At 31.9% G+C, this 21213-nt stretch overlaps 1 protein-coding gene across 5 annotated transcripts in view; it reads left to right on the top strand.

The window, feature by feature from the left end:
- Nucleotides 1-21213, top strand: part of USP25 (ubiquitin specific peptidase 25) — a 138845-nt gene that overhangs the window by 110182 nt on the left and 7450 nt on the right. For 4 of the 5 annotated variants that reach the window (XM_070045422.1, XM_030877759.3, XM_030877761.2 and 1 more), the window contains 3 exons: nucleotides 13306-13484; nucleotides 15295-15373; nucleotides 19941-20020. In XM_070045422.1, the coding sequence (XP_069901523.1) occupies nucleotides 13306-13484; nucleotides 15295-15373; nucleotides 19941-20020 (338 nt within the window). Of the gene's footprint in view, nucleotides 1-378; nucleotides 493-2709; nucleotides 2806-13305; nucleotides 13485-15294; nucleotides 15374-19940; nucleotides 20021-21213 lie in introns of all 5 variants that reach the window. The other variant, XM_030877762.3, reaches the window with a different exon arrangement.

Raw genomic sequence — 21213 nt, 5'->3', positions numbered from 1 at the left:
CGGGAGAGGCCACAAAAGTGAGAGGCCCGCGTACAGGAAAAAAAATAATATTAAAAAATAAAAAAGTAAATAAAACTTTCACCTGTAGAGACAGCAGTAGGAAATACAACTTCAGTATTAACTATTTTTAAGAATTTGAAGATGCTTTGTGGGAAAGAAAATTAAAATTTAATTTAGTGTTTGAGATGCAAAGTGAAAGCTGGAAATCTTGTATTATTACCTGATTAATGCATTTGCTTTAGTGTTCAGTTTTAGATGTTTTCATTTCATGCTAAAAAAATGCAGGTATTTTTAAAAGGATCAAGAGTCTATGCATTTAAACTGAGTGCTTCCATTGTGCTCTTTTCTAATGTTCACACTAATGATTTTCTTCTGCAGAAACCTGAAAATACCACAAGCCAACCACCTTCTAACCAGCAAGTTGTAGAGGTGGCGATTCCTCATGTAGGGAAATTTATGATTGAGTCAAAGGAGGGGGGTTATGATGACGAGGTACCTTTATTATAGCCCTCTGCACTGTTTCCACTTGTTTTTTGCTATTTAATGCGAGCACTTTGGGCATGCCTGCACCCTTACATTGTCTGTTGCTGCATAACATACAGCTTTGCCACCCACAGTCTGAAATTACCTTACCAATTGCTGACAGTACTTCGAATTTCAAATGAAGATTTAAGTAGAAAGCTTATGGATTTGTCAAAAGAATAATTTTATGTTGCTAGAGTTAATTCTTTTGTGCAGACATAGGATTTGTTTACTCTAGGGTTGATAGGTTTTGATAAGGTTTGTTTAAATAGCAGAAATTTTGAGCACTTAAAAATATTTTCCTTTCCTACTTTCCTTGAATTATGGATTATAATACTTTGCCACTATTTCCTACCAGAAGATCCTACAATCTGATTAGATATAGATTAGATACAGATTAGTGTATAGATAACTGTTTTGTTCTTTTTTCTTCTGCACCCTCTGTGTGACTGAATTGAATGATTCATCAACATAGTCGAATGCCTACCAGTGTTGTATACACTGGGCACCTCCATCTTATCTCTTCTTACTGCCCCACTGTTAATTCTCATCTACTTAGTTTTCTAACAGTATGGAGGCATTTTTGTTTCCCATGATATGGTTCTTGGGAATCCAGATGAAAATTGCTGTTGTCCTGATCCCATCAGATATTTTTTCCCCTTTACCACGTTTTTCTTTACACTGTTCAGTTTTGATCTTTTCTGTATTTGAGAGGGGGCCAGTAAAGCTGTTTCTGAATAGTAACAACAGAAAAGACAGACCCTGGATTCTATCATTTGTTAGTTTTTACTGGCATGGATGAGAATTGAATGTATATTGAATAGTTTTTTCCAAGTAATGTTTTTTTCAGACTTACTTCAAGGTTATGATTAAACTCTTATATGAGTTAATCAGCAAAATCAGACGTGTCATAAAGACATTACTATTACTGTGCTATTACTGTATTACTTACTATTACTGTAAGAAAGCATGGGCCGTAAAGAGAATAAGAAGCAGGTTTGTGAGTCAGGAACTGGCCAGAAGGATTTTCTGAAGCACTTAATGTTAGGTATATTGCAACTGTCAGTGTGTACTCCAAAATAAATACTATGGGTAATAGGTTCAGTGAATCAGAGGTAATGGATGCAGTCTCTTTATTGCTCTAATATGATAGCTTCTTAGTGTCTTGAGTTGTTTCACTTTGCAGATATTTTAAAATACAAACATTTAAGAATACAGTCATCCTTTGGTATCCGTGGTGGATTGGTTCCAGTACCCTCCCTGTCCCCAGCAGATAAGAAAGTCCACAGTTGCCCAAGTCCATTATACAAAATGGCATAGTACATAATAAACTATTATGAAGACAAAGAAATATTTAAATATTTAGTACTTAATAGCAGTACGTTTTTCTGTTTAACTGTTACCATGTTGGTGCTTGCAGATTATGGAAACTGGCATGTTTTTAGTAAAAATGTTAATTTGTTGATCAAGCATCTTAGTGCTTGTTTTAGGGTGAGCCTTCTGGCATTTAAAAAAGTAGAATTGTGATTAATCATTTAACACTACCTTTTGTGCAAGTGCTTATGCTCTTGGCAGAGTTTTTTTTGTGTTTTGTGTATATGTTTTTTTTTAATTCGTTGGAGTGATAGTTTAACAGTGCATGTGCCTTGTAACTTTTAAAAAGAAGTCATATGGGTACAGGGCTGCTGCTTAGATATTTAGACTGTATGGTTGTGCAGGCAGGGGTGCCAGGCCAACCGGCAGAAGTGGAGTTGGAATTGAGCTAATGCTCAGTTCCCCGAGCCTTAAAGAAGAGGCATCTTTTTTAATAAAAAAAGTGTTGCTTTTTCTAAATGGTTCTCTTAGAGAGCAGCACATTTTTCTAAATTGTCTGTCAAGAAGGGGGTGCCTTTTAAAAAAATTCTTCAGTTCAGACAGTATGCCTTTTTGCACTTCGCACAAAGGCACGATGTCAGCTAACTGTGGCCCTGTATGGAAGATTTCGAGATACTTATATGCATATCAGATCACATTTGCTACAAAAAAGTGCAACGTTTGATTTATAAATAGTGAAAAACAAAGGACTTTTAACATGCATGTAAAAACAAAGGACTTTTAACTTGCATGTAAAGGAATTATTTTGGTTTTTTGATTTTTTTTTTTTATGATAACCATTCAAAAGTTCTTACTTTAAATCCCTTGTGGCAGATCATGATGACACCGAACATGCAAGGTATTATCATGGCGATAGGTAAATCCCGGAATGTATATGACAGGTGTGGCCCTGAAGCAGGGTTCTTTAAGGTACAATGAACGTTTTCATTTTATTTATTTATTTTTTAAATAAACTTCTTAAAACGTTTTATTTCCTTGAATTAAATTTGTTTTCCTGTATACCTTCTCTCTTCCTATCCATGGCTAATCATGGCCACATAATGTTCTAGGGGTTTCTTTTATGCATGAATCTAAGACTGATTATTCTTTTTAAAGTCAGATAATTAAACAAAAACAAAGCAATTTACCTGAGCTATCCTAATAGTACACCTCTGATTTGTTAGCAGAAATTTATTGTATTTGAAGCAAATAAAGGGTATTGATGGGCAAAAATAGGAACTGAGTAAATACTTCTGGTAATAGTTTATTTTCTCCTCTGGTAATATTGTTAGTCAAAATTATAATATTTTTCTTTACTTTTATTATCATTTCATACTAAATTGATTTCTTCATTTAGTTGTTTCTAAAATGATTCATTCATTTATTATCTTATATTTCTTGTTTTCTCCATAATTAATTTTAATATCCTTGTCATTTCAAGACTTGAGGCCATCAAGCTGATGCATTATTCCATGACTAAATCTTTATTCCCTCTAATACCAGATCTAATGTTTTGATTACATTATTATTTGTTCTTATATATTTGAAAGATGAAAACACTGTGTTTCGTTTGTCACTTTCTTTAGGTTAACCAAAGCCAATTCAGGCCCCTTTTAGTGTTTGTTATTTAAAAAAAAAAAAAAACAGCTTTATTGAGGTATAGTTCACTTCAACAAAGCTACATGTTCCCTTTCTTGACATTTAAAATCTAAAATTTTCCCTTAATGTTCTATATCACCATTCACTGCAGTCTTTAAGAAACTGCTTATTTTCAGTGTTTCTTTTGGTATATAGTATAAACAAAGGCCTTGTGATTAGTAGCCTTATATCAATAAACACTTTTGAACTGGTTAGAATTAGAGTGACCAATCATCCTGGTATGCCTGGGACTGAAGGGTTTCCTGGGATATAGGACTTAGATGCTAAACTGTTGAAGTTCTGGCAGGCTGGTCCCAAGATGAGTTGTTCACTCTGTTAAGATCCCATGAGAGAGGTTGAAAACTACTCTTATCAAAAAAAAAGAAAGAAAGAAAAGAAAAACAACTTTTATGTTTAAAAATTAATCCTTATTCCCAGGCAGTCTACATTTCTTTCTTAGAAAACACTAAATATGTGTGTTCAAAAGTTTTCTTCTGTTTCTTATGGAAGAGTTATCTGTCATTGATAGTACCATTGTCATCTTTGTCAAGTTGGGTATCTTTATCTATTTTCCAGTTGAACTGGAAACTTAACTTTTATTAAATTAATACCTGCATATATTTTAAAGAGCCAACTAATTGTACATACTACAAACAACAGTAGTCACATCATATCCCTCCCACCCCCAGCTCTGGTAACAGCTTTCAGTTATTTCATCAAATCCTTTTGGCATTAATTCTATATCTTTATGTAGAGTGCTTGTGATTTTGTGATTCTTAGTTTACACATTTCCTGTTGAATTCCCTACCATGGGACGTGAATGATGAGCCCTCTTTATTCTCCTGCCCCATATACACGCACCAGCACATACAGTTTTCATCCCTCCATCAACATACACACACACACGCAATATGTGTATAAGAATCTTGTCATTTGATTAATTCAGAATTCTCAGCTTGTATTATTATTTCTTGTGTGCTACTCAGGGTTGAACTAAGTCATACATATTATTACTTTTACTTCTTTTCCCTCATCTTTCGTTTTCCTTGGAATTGGTTGTTTTGTTTTTTATTTGCTTAGTTTTTTGCTCTGTTCTTTGTCAGCTTTATTTTCTTGTGGAATTCTATTCTGGAGCTTTATGACCTGCTGGAGTTTGCATTGGTTTTCCTTTATTCCTGGTATATAACTGATGTCTTGAGATCTCCTTTCATCATCACTTTGGGGATGCCCTTTGCATCTTATCCTTTGTGTATTTTCTATATCTCATATATTTGTCTTTTTAAATATACCCTCTGATTTTGAAGCAGCACAAAATCTCTGAAGTTTATATTTGTGTATATTTTCATCTATCTGTAATTGAGGAATACGTAGGTGAACATTATCAGTTTATAATTAATGTATACTTTTGGTATAGGTAAATGATTAGCATTTGGAAAGTTCTAGCTGATAATATAAAATTTGAGAAGATTTGTCATATAAATAACAAAAATAACGTATACAAATGCAATCATTCAGTAATATAGAGGTGTCTTAAGTAAAACTAATAACAACAGTCTGCTTCTGCCCTGTTGTAACCACTTCTAACATTTGTATAACCTTTCTGGTTTTTTCCTTTTGTTTTTAAAAACATGCATATATAGAGAAATTTTTTAACTTTTACTCTTCATATTATTTTGTAACTTATATCACTCAGAAATATATTGTGGGTATTCTTAAAGTTAAGACAATATATCTACCACATTATCTACACCACCTGCATTTAGTATTCTGTGGTATAGATGTACATATTACTCTCTCTGTGGATGTACGTCCTATATTTTTTCCCAGTCTGCCATTTCTGTTTGAATTTAGTTTATGGTACCTTTTTCCATAAAGAAGTTTTAAAAATACTGTGATATCTATACTGTCTTTCTTCTCCTTTCTGGATTCTGGAGTTTCACTGCTATACAAAAAGTCTTCTTCAACCTAAGGTATTATAAATTTTCTGGAATATTTTCTTAAAACACTTTTCTTAATAAATTTTTATTTCATGAATTTAAAAGTACCCTATTTACATTTAACTCAGTAGCATTTTATTTGGGCTTTCTGCATTCTATATTAATAAAAAAAATTGCTGTAAGTTTTTATTTGGGGGCTGTCTTCCTCAGGTTTGATGTCATGCTTATTAAGTTCATTTACTAAATTCATTTAGTAAATGGATTTGAGCTCTCCTGTTTTTCTTTAACTCTAGTGTAGTTTACATAGGAGTTAACTGTTCCATAAGAGTAAACTAGAACTCACTCGTAAAACCATATGAGCTTAGCCCCTTTTTTGGTTATAGGTCTTTTGACAGACTTTTGGTTCCTTTTACAGCAGTTGACCTTTTGATTGTTCCATATGTTCTTGGCAATTGACTCTAATCATTATCGACGTTCAGTATTTAAATCACAAAATATATACATAGCACAGAATCTAACATATGATTCCTTTTGTCTTCCTATGTTCCCTAAATCAGATATAATATAGTTTTAATTTTTTTCCTTTTTAATGCTTAGTTTATTAAAAGTTGAGGGAAAGAGTTTTGTTTTTTTTTTCTTCTATCCTGTCACATTACCCAAAAAAACTTTGTTGGGTTTATTTTATATTAGCTTTTTGGCTGTGAGAAGTTTTTCAACTCTGCATGTTTAAGTACTTCTGTATATGGATTTCCTTATGCATTATTATCAGAACAATTTTTAAAATGTTATGTATGTTTGCTAGTAGTAAAACCATGTGATGAAAATGTTCTCTTTGTTACTGATAAAAAGATAAGTTGGGAAATGAAACTTACATCTAGCTGGGTAAGTGGATTTGCTAAGAATTAACTTTTAAATTAGGAAGGGTTACCAACCCAGTCAGTCACAGTTCCTATTTCAACCACAGGCCCTCCCACATGGGAGTCTGCCCCTGTACACAGAATATTAAAGAGTTAATAGGCAGGCAGATCTGGAAAAACAAATGAGAAAAGACATTTACCTAAGTCCTTTTCCCAAGTTGTGACTCTATTTATTAAGATTAGTTTTCACTGTTAACAGAAAGTCCCCAAATCATAGTGGCTTAAAGGCAGAAGTTTCTGTCATGTAAAAACAAAATCCAGGGAAAGTCAGTACAAGGCTACTGTGATGAGCAAAAAATAAAAGCCATAAGGAAACAAAAGAATAATATTCTCAAAGTACTAGTTGCCTGTATGTATATGTACAGGGGTGGGAGTGGGAGGGTCACATCATAATTATAATCATGAGATTAGTATAACTTTTTTCATTTACTTTCAAAGACATTAAAATTTCTTTTTTGTACTTTTCTTTTTTTTTTTTTGTCTGTACCTATTAAAGTGCCCTTAGGATTTTAATGAAGCAGTAACACTTCTATATTATGAAACTTTTTTTCCTTACTGGTTATTTCATTGCTTCATAACAATTGTTCCCAGTTGACATAACTTTATTAGTTTGTTTTTTACTTTAAAAATGCCTATTATCATTACCCCTCTGTTTATTCAGTAGTTATAAAAATATTTTTATTAAGATGTAAAACATGCTGAAAAGAACACAGTTCTTGAGTTTACAGCTCTGTGAATTATCACAGAGTGCACATATTCATGTAACTATCAACCAGGCCAAGAAATAGAACATTATAGTATTCCAGAAATTACCTTTGTTTCTTCTTTCTATGAACTACACTTTCCCCCTATCCAAAAGTAGATGTTATCTGAACTTCTAACAATGTAAGTTTTCTTGTTGAACTTTATATACCTAGAATCTTTTACTATAGGTACTTTTGTGTCTGGCTGCTTTTACTGAGGAACATGTTTGGAGCTTCATATATATTATTGGATATAGTTAGAATTTGTTCATTCTCTTATGGTATTCTGTTGTATGACTACACTATTTTTTTTCCATTCTGCTGATGGGCATATTCAAAAGGTATTACCTGCTTATATCAAGGTACTGTACTAAATCCAATGAATATAGCTGGGGAAATGATGGACTGAGTTCCTGCCTTAATGAAACTTATTTTCTAGGGGGAAGCAAACACTAATTAGAGACATAATTAGTATGTTAAAGGAGCAGTTTGTGGAAAGAGACCTTATAATGGAAAAACAGAGCTGTTATCTAGAGGGCTTCTTAGAGAAAGCGATGTTTAAACTAATAAAATATACATATACCAAAACATAGAATGAAAACATTTCTCTCTCACTTTTTAATTTTCACTCCACAGTTAGCTTCTATTGATTATTTCTTGTATATGCTCTTAGGTAGATAAATGAGACTGATATTCAGTACTCATCTATACATTATAATTTAAATAAAAATAGAAGTATGCTCTTTTCTTTTTCTAGTTTTTTTTTTTTCATGTAATGTGGTGGATGATTATTCATGTCATGATTTGTAGATTTATTGTTTTTCATAAGTACATTTTATTTCTTGTTGAGCTTACCAAAATTTATTTAAACATTTTTTTAGAGCAGGGCATTCCAGTTTTTTCCTTGTTATGACAAACATGGATGGATCTAGTGATGGATCTGGCCACCATAAAGGCTGATGGGATTAGTATCTCAGAATTCTTACAGCTTATTCGTGGCCTAGGTTAGAAAGTTCTGTCCCAGGCGAGCTGTTACTAGCAAAGGCTCTATGTTCAGATGCCTGGGTTTAAATTCTAGCTTTATCACTTAATAATTGTGTGATCTTAGGCAATTTACTGACATTATCATGGCCATTGTTTTTTATTTATAAATGAGAAGTTATCTTGAGAATTAAATGAGATAATCCATGTAGACATCATTGGACAGTGTCTATCACATAAAGTGTCAGTGTCACATAAAGAACACTCACAAATTGTAACTTTTATTAAATTCATCATTACCATTTTTGTTGCTGGTTTAGGTCATTTCCAGTATTTTTGTGAACATTCTTGTACATATATCATTTGAAAACTCTTGTGAACATAGCGTAGTAGAATTTCCAATGTACTGTCATTGATGCTTAGCTGACAAAATGATATAAAAAGGGTAATCCCATTATTTTATGTATCTTTGATCTTTAGTTAGGCTAAGTATCTTTCTGTAAATTTTTTGGCAGTTGGTATTTCTTATGTTAACTGCCTGTCCATTTTTTGCACACTTTTTTTGTTTTTTTCTTTTTTTTAACTTAAATGAGCATCTGATCTGCTAAGAATTTTGATTCATCTATAATTTGAAAATTGTATTTTGTGGTTTGTCATTTATCTTTAAATTTGTTTTTGGTGTCTTAACTGTACATGATGTTTTTAATCTTATAAAATATAGCAATATTTCCTTAATGGATTTGAGACTATATGATCACTTCTAAAATTATGCAAATCTTTAATTGTTACTTTAATGATTTTTATTGTTTGATTCCCAGATATGAGATTTCAGTTTTCTCCAAATAGAGAAATATCCAAAAAGTCCAAACGTATCATGACTAATAACACTTTGACTAATGCATTCTTTGCACACTGACTTAAAATACTGTATTGTATATTAAATCCCATTTATAAATGGATCTCTTTGGGTCTCTCTGTTCCATTGATCATTTTTCTGTTTTTGAACATTACACTTATTTACATTATGGACCATTTATTTGTAATATATTTTGTAGTAGAAACACCTCTTAATTTTTTTTCTTTCATAAATGGAAAGTTTGGCAAGTTTCATTTTTTCTTTTTTGATAATTTTTAACCAACTGCAACTTGTTTCCTTAAATCCTTTCAGAATTTGATTGTACTTGCATTATATTAAGTTACAGTGAGGTGGATAATTATATTTTTCAGTATTTTTAGTCTTCTCAGAAAGGAACATGATATGAATCTTCAGTTTTTTGGTCCTCTCTTATGTCCTTAAGTAAGGTTTTATAATTTTACTTCATAATGGTCTTATACCTTCCTTTTTAATCTCATCTTAGATATATAAAAATTATTTCTGTGAATTGAGTTGTTTATCCTCACTTTTAATACCAAATTATTGGTAGGGTAGGTAGTGGAAAAACTAATTACTTTTATGTATTTATATTGTATCCATTATTTTATTGAACCCTTTGTATTTTCTAATAATTTTTTGGTTGATTCTTTTGATTATTTCAGTAAACTGCCTCCCAATAACTATCTCATTATTGGGATAATTTCCATTATACTTATTTCTTATTTCTGGTTTTATTATGTTGACCAGCCTTTTCAGAATATAAATAACAAAATAATGGTAGTAAACTCCTTTGTTTAGTTCCTGAGTGTAATGTGAATGTTTCTAGTGTTTTATTATTAAATAGAATGTGTAGTATTGGTTTTTTACAGATCCTCTCATAAATTTAAAAGCACTTTCTTAAATTTACAGTTAAGAGTTGTCTTTTAAACTGGCTGGTATTGGAATTTAGATAATTTTTTAATGCATGTATTTGAGATGCTGAACAGATTTCTCCTTAATCCTTGCAAAGTAAGGATCTTAGCATTCGTCTGTCTTTTTTTTTAATCATTGTAAACACTATCTGTTCCTATATATTCTTTATGTACACAAGCTCCCCTAAGATGTGGGTCTTGGCATCTATGTTTACTGACAAAATTGATCTATACTTCCTTTTTTAAAAAATATTTGTCAATTTTTGATATCAGATTATACTAGTTTTATATAATCATTAAGGAGGCTTTCCCCTTTTTCAGGTTCAGAGCAGTTTAGATACAGGAATCATCTTGTCTTTGAAGATCTGACATGACAGCACAGCTCTGAAACAGAATGGGCCTAATTTCTTTATTGGGCATAGATCTTAGGCAGCCTTTTCAGTTATCTATATTTTTTCTGCATCTCTTCAGTTTTTCTGCCTCTTAAAGTAATTCTGATAACTTAGAGTTTCCTAGATGATCATCTGTTTAATGAAGATGTTATAGTTTATTGGTATAAAGTTATGTATTATTATTTTATAGATTTTAAAACTTTTTCCTGTATTTTTGGTATTATCACCTTCCTTATTTCTGGTGTTGATTTCTCCATTTTTTGGTCTTCCATTCAGCTTTTTGGAAAGAAAAAGCCTTTGGTGGTCTTTATCTAATTGCCACATTATTTTATTTCTTCTACTTTATTTTGGTTTATTTTCTTTTTCTAGCTTCTTGAAGTAAATGCTATTCTGTATTGCTTAAGCTGGAATTTTCCTTTACCAATCTGGCTGTGTCCTTTAGGTTTTGAGATCTCATATTCCCAGTATTAATATAATTTTGATTCCTTTGGTCCAAGAATAATTTAGAACAGTATTTTAAAATTCCTAAGTGTTTAGTTTGGGAATTATCTTTATTTTTAATTCCTATTTATATTACATTGTGCTCAAAGAATATAACCTATATGATTCTGACCCTCTGGAATTTGAAATAGTTTTTCTTCATCTCATAGTACACTATCAGTTTTTAAAATAAACAATTTTAAAAATAAAATGATATACCTAGCTTTCTGAATTTTACTCCAGCTGATTTTCCCTTAGATCTTACTGCCTCCAGAGTATACTGTATGTTTGTATTTTTGACATTTTCTAGTGTATACATATACTTACATCAAAATAGTCTGTAAGAAGTTATAAATTTAGAATATGTTTTATTGTATGATTTAGAAAAGTAGAAAAAAGTCTAAGTAGAAATCGTTTGGAAGAAGATTTCAAAAGAGAGAGACTTTAACTAGTCTCATTGAATGAGTCATGTGTGGCTAGATGGGGAATGATCAAGGACATCATGCATGTAGAGAACTTAAGGAGCAAAGACGTGTGCATTTGTGGGGAGTCGAACCTGATCTGGGTAGAAGAGTAACAGGAAATAAAGCTAAATAGGTTAACACTGAGCCTGATTAGTAGGACCATGTTAAATGTTAACGGTAGATTGTGTACAGCTCTCCTAAATATACCAGTGTGGAACACCTTGTTGAAAATCTGAAGGAATATGTATGGTTGCAGTATACTGTAGAAGTCAGAAAACTTCTTGTGAAGGAAGTTCATAAAAAAAAAAAAATAGTTGATAAATTAATTTATGCTGATAAAATGTGGTATTTTGTGGTTGAAAAATTGCTCCTAGATATTTAGAAGTACCTTTCTACCTCTACTGGTTTAATAAAACACCTATAGATTATAACTTTGGCATTTACTCATTAAAATTGGGAGAATCTTAAATAGAGAAAAATCAAGAGATAAACATAATCGTAGAGTTAAAGGCGATGTATATTCTAGCTCTAATAGAAATCTATTTACTATTTATAAAAAACATCACAACCTGTGTTTTGAAGGTGGCGGGGGGGAATGGATAATCATTTAGTGTTGTAATTCCTTATGTCTAAACCTATAATATTATTTAAGAGACAAATTTATTTTATTCTGGTCATACTAATTTCGGCCAAAAGGATGACATCTGAAATATTTAAATATCCAAAAACCTTCTAATAGCCTATGGCAATCATTGTCTAAGGGCCATAATAAGGAAGAACAGTTATTTATTGTTTTTCTTTTATACTTATTCTCAAATTCCGTATAGTTCAGTTATTAAATGATCATGTGCCTTTGTTTCAAATTGGAAAAATTTTTAATCTCAAATTGGGAAGATTAAAGAGTTTATAAGCAAAACATGCAGTAAAGTGAGCCATGATAGTCTTACATGACTAAATATAGTTAATTTTCATGGCTGTTTTTAACCACAGCAGTAACACTTTAGAATGACATGTATATTGAAAATAAAATTGGAATAATTTATTTTAGCCATAGAGTAATTATCTTACTCTATTTATAATGCTAAGCTATATATCAATAGAAAGGACTTATTAGCTCCCCTAAGAATATATAACTAGAATATTTCATTTACTGTTTTTCAGTTACGTTTTCTCAATTCTATAAAATACAGCCCAATAGGTGGTAGTTTCTGGATGGCCAAGAATTGCTTAAGAAAGGCATGCATTTAAAAGAAAAGAGAAAAACCCTTTCCAGTAGAATGGACTTTTTGTAAAATATATTTTGCATATAGCCCCAAATGTTTTATGGTTAGCAGAGTTAGAATTTAGATGTGTCTAATATAAATGAATATTTTTAAAGTGTTATGTTTAACTATATGGGCTTCTTATTTATAGTAATATTTTATATATAACTGTACACATATTTCTTTATGAGCAGATATTTTTCAAATCATTTGCTTATGTGTGGGAACATGCATTAGTATTTATTGTTTCCCATTATAATATGAATTCTAAGGTGTTTGTAAAGAAAAAGTAAGCTCACGTATCAAGGTAGTAATAGTGATATGCATTAATTATCATTACACTGATAAAATTCAAATATTTGTGAAACAATGAAAAATTTATTTTATGGTAAATAAAAAACTTGCTTTTCATCCCTAATTTGTCAGCTCTGCAATTGAAGTTAATTGTGGTGATGTTATGCATTTAAGAGCCAGCCATTTTCTTTCAGATATGGGTATTCTAGGGAACTGCAGTTCAGCCCTAGAATTTGAAACATTAGAGGGGTACATCAAACTGAGCGTAGGTTAGGTGATATACCTAGTATCTCTGTCTTATGCCTCTGAATAGACTTTGACCAGGCTCTGATAAGTTTTACGAAGTTACTCACCTGGTAAGCTTAGATGTATTTAAACTATGGAACATGGGACAATATTCTTAGATGTACTACCTCCTTATTTGTAATATTTTAAAAGGAAAAAAGCATATTTCACTGTAAGGATAATTAAGTTATAATATTGAAAGATTTTAATTATTATAATTAACCAAGATTGACATTGTCTTGTATTTTCTAGGCAATTAAGTTGGAATATTCAAGGTTGGTTAAATTGGCCCAAGAAGATACCCCACCAGAAACAGACTATCGATTACATCATGTAGTAGTCTACTTTATCCAGAATCAGGCTCCAAAGAAAATCATTGAGAAAACATTGCTAGAACAATTTGGAGATAGAAATTTGAGTTTTGATGAAAGGTAATTTGAAAATGTTTAATATCTTATTCGTATGCTCAAATTGTCCTTGTCTTTTTTATAGTTCCCAGTGCAATTTTTGAATGTTTATTTTACACATACACAGACATATTTCAATAAATGCAGTACAAAGTTTGACTTCACTTAATGTGAACAATTGCTTTGTAATTTATTTGAGATTTATAATCATGACCTTTAAAAGTTTGAAGTAAAAATAATTTAGATCGCTTTAGTACATTTTAATTGTGAACTAAGGTACTGAGCTAGGCAATGTAAAGATACACAGAAGAGTATAATATAATTATCACTGCCCTTTGGGGACTTAATATTTGAATTTCTCAACCTCTCCACTATGGATATTTGGGGCCAAATAATTTTTTGTTTTTGAGGGGGCTGTCCTGTAATTTGTAGGATATTTAGTAATATTCCTGGCCTCTACCCACTAAATGCCAGTAGTACTCTCCAACTGGTGACAACCCATACGGTCTCCAAATACTGCCAGATATCCCCTGAGGGAGCAAAATCACCCTTGTGTGAGAACCACTGGAGAAAAGTAATTATATGTACAAATAAAGTAATTAAACATCTCCTGACATAAAGAGAAGGCTTAGAATGGTTAAATTAATTTTGGTTTACCAAAAACTGTTTTCTCTTAGAAACTCCTATAAAACTATTTACTAATGTTAAAAATTTAAATTTAATCTAATTAGAATGAATACTATTTAAAACAATTTAGGCCTTAGGTAAAGATCCAAAGTACTGAAAAGTTATTTTAGAATACAGAAACATTTATACTATCTTGGAGTTCATTGTAAACACATTTAAATTCTGAAGTAAATGATTATCCTTTCATGAATGTCTCAAAAATAGTGAATTAAAAATATGTGAGTAGAGAAGAGTATGAGGGAAAACAAAGCATCCAGGTTTAATTTCTGCCTCACCATGTGTCTGCTGTGAAATTTAGGATTAAGTGAAATAATACAGGTGAATGGTTTTGAGCATTATCTGGTAGACAGTAAATGCTCAGTGAGTATTGGCTATTAATATTTTTATTAGTAGTAAGGTTGGCATCACTTATTTTGTTACATATAACTGTGAAGAGCTCAGAAGCTATAACCCTCATTATCTGGACTGTCAGTATACTATGTTCCAATGAGTATATGCTATTGAATTTGGGGAAGATACTTATGGAGTACTCACGTTGATTTTTCAGTCTTTTGCAGTTATTTGCCCTGGCAACTAAAAATAGTTTGTTTTAAGAAATCTGATTTCTCTTGTGCTTGAAATCCAGAGTAAAATGTGTGTGATAACGAAATATATTTTGGGCGGATTTCTTTAGCAATGGTTCTGATCATAAAATCTATTGAAATGTTTCCATTCCTACCTGAAATGATAGGCACATTTTGGATTCCTTTTTACTATTTATGAATAATACCATTTGGAGGAAAATAAGATTTCATGTCTCTGGAGCTTACTTAATAATACATTATAAATTTTTAAATTTTTTTTACATATTCCATCTTTATTAATAGAATATAATTTAAAAGCCATATGTATCAATAAATATAACATGGTAAATTTGAATTAGAATTATTGCTTCTGTCTTCTTTATATATTTTGTAACTATCTGGTATTGTCCAAAAAACACATTTTTCACTTAAGTATTTGAAAGTTGTTTCCTCAAAAAAATATTACTCAGTGATAGTGGATTTCATTTTCATATGTGTTGGGTAGTCTAGTTTTATATAACACATGTTTTTCAGTCTTTATGGAGTTTGCTTTTGATTTAGAAATACATTTCTTTTATTTGAAGGTGTCACAACATAATGAAAGTTGCTCAAGCCAAAATTGAAATGATAAAACCTGAAGAAGTAAACTTGGAGGAGTATGAGGTAATGTGCCTTTTGAGAGGTTGAACTGTAGATTGAGGAATTGTTTAATTCAGTAATCTTTCATTTCAGTACAGCTAAGCACGTGAGAAAATTTGACATAGAGTGTTGAAGTAACTTGCCTAAAGTTCTCATAGCTTCACGTCACAACTTTGTTAACAGAACCTATGTTCTTAAATACTGTACTACAGTGAAGCCATGCTATATTTTTTCTTTGCTTCATCAGATATTTTGGGGGGAAGTTAGAAATTCGTTTTAATCATTGTATGCCATATATATTTGTCATTATTGGACAGTGTTGTGTGAGAGATCTCGAGCACACACATGAGTAGTCGTATCATGCCTGTGGTAATTTTTGTGCAAAATATTCTCTTTGTGTTAAGTTTGGCTTTAAAACTAATATTTTTTTAAGTTACCAATTCAAACACCTAGTATTTTTTCAAGCTTTTAAATTTAACTTTATACATTGTCTTTTCAAAAACTTATAAACTTGGTAAATTTTAACTTGCTTTCATGAGTGCCTTTGATTAATGACTGCTCTCATTTACAAACTTAATTACTTTATATTCCCTTAAACAATTAGTGTAATTCACTACATTAACAGATACAAGGAAGGATACAGAAAACAGTTATTTTTTTTATAATATAATCGTCGTTTATTTTTCTCCACTTATTTTTTGTTTTGTGTTGTATTTTTTTAATATTTTTATTGGAGTATAATTGCTTTACAATGTTGTGTTAGTTTCTGCTATTCACAAAGTGAATCAGCTATATGTATACATATATCCCCATATCTCCTTCCTCTTGTGTCTCCCTCCCACCCTCCCTATCCCACCCCACTAGGTGGACACAAAGCACCGAGCTGATCTCCCTGTGCTATGCAGCTGCTTCCCACTAGCTATCTGTTTTACATTTGGTAGTGTATATATGTCCATGCCACTCTCTCACTTCGTCCCAGCTTACCCTTCCCCCTCCCCATGTCCTCAAGTCCATTCTCTATGTTTGCATCTTTATTCCTGTCCTGCCCCTAGGTTCTTCAGAACCTTTTTTTTTTTTTAGATTCCGTATAGATGTATTAGCATACAGTATTTGTTTTTCTCTTTCTGACTTATTTCACTCTGTATGACAGATTCTAGGTCCATCCACCTCACTACGAATAACAGTTTCGTTTCTTTTATGGCTGAGTAATATTCCATGGTATATATGTGCCACATCTTCTTTATCCATTCATCTGTCGATGGATACTTAAGTTGCTTCCATGTCCTGGCTATTGTAAATAGAGCTGCAATGACCATTGTGGTACATGACTCTTTTTGAATTACGGTTTTCTCAGGGTATATGCCCAGTAGTGGGATTGCTGGGTCATATGATAGTACTATTTTTAGTTTTTTAAGGAACCTCCATACTGTTCTCCATAGTGACTGTATCAATTTACATTCCCACCAGCAGTGCAAGAGTGTTCCCTTTTCTCCACACCCTCTCCAGCATTTATTGTTTGTAGATTTTTTGATGATGGCCGTTCTGACTGGTGTGAGGTGATATCTCATTGTAGTTTTGATTTGCATTTCTCTAAGGGTTAGTGATGTTAAACATCCTTTCATGTGTTTCTTGGCAATCTGTATATCTTCTTTGGAGAAACAAGGTAGCTACTTTAATCTACTAAAGAGTGTCTTGAAAAACAAAAACAAATATAAAGAAATCTGAACATTGAAAGCTTTCCTTTTGTGATCAAGAAAAAGACAGGCATGTATGCCATTACCACTTCTATTCAGCATTGTACTGGTAATTCAAGGACAGTAAGGCAACAAAAAATAAAGCAAAAAGTAAGAGATTGCAAAAGAAGAAACAAAGTTTTCATTATTTGCAGATTTTATACCTAGAAAATACAAAATCTACAGATAAATTTATTGGAGATAAATAAAGATAATAAGAGAGCTCTGTAACATACAAGTCTTATGTCAAATATCAGTTTTATTCCTTTATACCAGTAACAAATAATCAGATAGAAATTCTAAAGAATAACAGCATTTTTAGTAGTACCCAAACTGTGGAGTACCTAGAGGCAAATTTAGCAAAAATTGTGCATGACTTTAGGAGACGTTATAAAGAAGACCTAAACAAATGGATATGTGTATCGTATCGTGTTTGGGAAACTTTGTATTATAAAGATGTCAGTTTTCCCCAAAATGGTTTATTGATACTGTGCAGTTTCTGTCAGACTTCTAGCAAGTTGTTTTATGGAGCTTTAATAAGCTGATTCAAAACTTTTATGGAAATGCAAAGATCTCACTCTAGTCCTGACATTCTTGAAGAAGAACGAGGTAGGAAGGCTTTTTTACTTGAAATCGATACAAATTATCTTAACCTTTATGCTTTATAATAATATTAGCGTAAGAATAGGTAAATTCGAGCAATAAAGCAGAATAGAAAATCTAGGAACACAGCCACAAATAAATGGACACACAATACATGCCAGAGATGGCAGGCAAATTGGTTGCTAACTCTACCCTTGTCTCCAAGATTCAAGTAACATGGGACTTGATTTTTTTTTTTTTCTTTGCGGTATGCGGACCTCTCACCGCTGCGGCCCCTCCCGCCACGGAGCACAGGCTCCGGACGCGAAGGCCCGTCGGCCACGGCCCAGGGGCCCAGCCCCTCCGCGGCATGCGGTATCCTCCCGGACCGGGGCACGAACCCGCGTCCCCTGCATCGGCAGGCGGACCCTCAACCACTGTGCCACCAGGGGAGCCCCGGGACTTGATTTTTTATTTGTGGTTTGATTCTACAGTCTCTCTACAAGCATGCTTCATCAGATTGGCTTCAGCATATTTTTATTATGAAAACTTCTCATATTTTTTCTAACTGCAGAGCCACTAAGTCTTATAGGTATTTACATGACATGTTTTTGGATTCTGTATATCCCACATATCTTTGTCTTGCTCTAAGTCACGCATCAGCAGACCTTGCCCACAGACCAAATCCAGCTCACCACCTGCTTTTTTAAGTAAAGTTTTATTGGAACACAAGCCATTTGTTTAGGTATTGCGTATCAGCACTTTCACACTACAACCGCAGAGATGAGTAACTGCAACAGAGACTGCATGGCCTGCAAAGCCTGAAACATTTATTGTCTAACCCTTTAAAGAAAAAGTTTACCTACTTAACAACTTCTAAGGTGATTCTAATGACAATAGAGTGGCAATTTGAATACTTCCCCCAGAAAAGTTAACTTTATGCTTGCAAGACAATTTTACCTTTATTTGTTATTAAGGTCTACTTATAGTGTGGAAATTATGCCTTTTAAAATTAAAAATTAAAATGATTCATATTCAAGTAGAATGTAGCTGGTCAATAACTGGCCTGTATGTTTCTTATTTTCATTTACTTATAATAATATGTATATAAAAACTTTCACACTTCTATCATCACTATCTCCTTTAGGTTAGTCCTATATTGAATTTTAGTTATGATTTTCCTTGAATCAATTTTTATTAAGTAAGTTAAGAAAAAAATCTTGATTTTATTTTTTTAAGTCATTTTCTAGAGTTATAAGTTGTAAGTTCTGAATCATTTAGTCACATTACATGCCCAATAATTGTGAGTTGTTTTGGAGGGAGAGGCTGTTGAAATGTGAAATGCATCTATCTTTTTCACCATAGCTCAGCTGAAAAGAGTATTCAGCAACCACATTTAAAATTTAACACAAATTTGGGAAAATTAAAAGGTTAAATAATTTTATTATGATGTAACATTTTTTTTTTTCTTTCAGTTCCTTAAAACTGTGCTTCAAATAACAGTCTTCAAGCTTTGCTTCCTGTTAGAGGAGTTAGCTTCATTTACCTTCTACCTTCAATGTGATGTAGATCTATAATAATATTTTTTAAATTTAAGTGTATTTGCTTTACGTTATATTAATTTCAGGTGTACAGCATAGGTTCAGTATGTTTACAGATTATACTCCATTAAAAGTTATTACAAGATAATAGCTATAATTCCCTGTGCTATACAATATATCCTTGCTGTTTATCTATTTTATACATACTAGTTTGTATTTTGTAATCCTGTACCCCTATCGCACTCCTCCTTTCCCTCTCCCCATGGGTAACAGTATGGAGGTTCCTCAAAAAAATGAAAATAGAACCATCAATATAATCCAGCAATTCACTCCTCTGTATATGTCTGGAAAAAATGAAAACACTAATTTGAAAAGATACATGCACCCCAAATATTCTATAATGATATCTTAATAATAAAATTTTACAATGAAGAATTTTTGAGAGAGAGAGATGACCTACCTGACTGATTATCTTGCCTTTGTATTTCTGTTTTCTTCTAGTGAGTCATTGTTGTTTAATTTCTCATCAATGTCTAATAATTTTTACATTTATTATTATACCGATAAATAGTTTTGTATGTAAGACAGTAAAGTCTTGATTTAGGTCTAGTTTATCTTTAATTATGAACTCTTTGCTTCTGTTAATTCAAACAGTTATCAAAACAATGTATTTATAAGCAGTTTTCATTGTAGTTTTAATATCTATATACTTTTACTATTTTCTTTCACCTACAGGAATGGCATCAGGATTATAGAAAATTCAGGGAAACAACCATGTATCTCATAATTGGGCTAGAAAATTTTCAAAGAGAAAGGTAAGGCAAGATGTACACACATGAAAAGGAGAGCTTAATTTTTGTATTCTATTCAGATGTGACCTCATCTATAGAAAAGGTTTTTTTCACAGTGTATATTTTCAATAAATGTTTTATTTTAGAACAGTCTTAGATTTACAGAGAAATTGCAAAATTAATACAAAGAGTTCCCATATACCCCACATACAATATATTTTCCATTTTAAGCTAAATCTGTAAAGCTGGCATTATTGTCATTGTTTTTATCAGCTCTCAAACACTGCAATTGAAACTTAGAATGGAATAGGATTAGACTGAAGCCTAGAAGTTTGCTGGGGACCGAAGAAGCTGGTAGCCCAGCAAATGGAATTCTTTGTATTCTTCAACATCTACCTTCCAGTCACTAGCCTTTTTCCTGTTCTTTCTGAGTTTAATCTTGACTTCAAATTAGAGATAGTGTTTCTAATCTGTCTCTTTCTCTGAACTTCGAGGTACTATAAAAAATATAGCTGTAGAAAACTAATCACTTGTCTTCTAAATACTGCGACTGTAAATATTTTAGATTACTTCTCATACAAATTACAGATGGTTTTAAAGGAATTTCTGCTTTTTAAATTGCAATCATTGTTACCGAGAAGAAAAGGATACATATTGATTTATTGACCATTATAGATTATTCATTAATGTGTATTTACTTATTATACACGTATTTCTCAATTCGTATCCTTTAACATTAATTTACTTGACTAAGGATTTTTTTATGTGCTATATTTAAAATACACTGTAATACTGCCGCCAAGTAAAAGGGATATTGATTTCTTTCTTTTTTTTCCTTTTCTTTTTTATTGTGTAAAGTATAAGAAACCTCCACTTGAGGTAATAATGTTGTTTTTTTTAAATGCCAACATGCAACATTACTTCTAGAGCTATGCTGTCCAACATGGTGGCCACCAGCCACATGCAAAAATTTAAATATAAATTAATTAAAATTTTTAAAGCTAAGAATTCGGTTTCTCAGTCATACTAGCCACATTTTGAATGTTCAGTAGTTACGCGTGACTAGTGGCTACTGTTTTGGCCAGCACAGATACACCACTTCCATTATTGCAGGAAGTTCTGTTGGACAGTGCGGCTCTGTTCGTTGGACAGTACACAATGCCATCATTCTTACACTTATCAAAATCTTAAAAGTTATCACACAAAAGTAAAAAGTA

This window comes from Globicephala melas, chromosome 4 (assembly GCF_963455315.2).
Source record: "Globicephala melas chromosome 4, mGloMel1.2, whole genome shotgun sequence".
Taxonomy (NCBI): domain Eukaryota; kingdom Metazoa; phylum Chordata; class Mammalia; order Artiodactyla; family Delphinidae; genus Globicephala; species Globicephala melas.
Note: the sequence above shows the minus strand (reverse complement) of the source record. Positions and strands in the feature narration are given on the sequence as shown.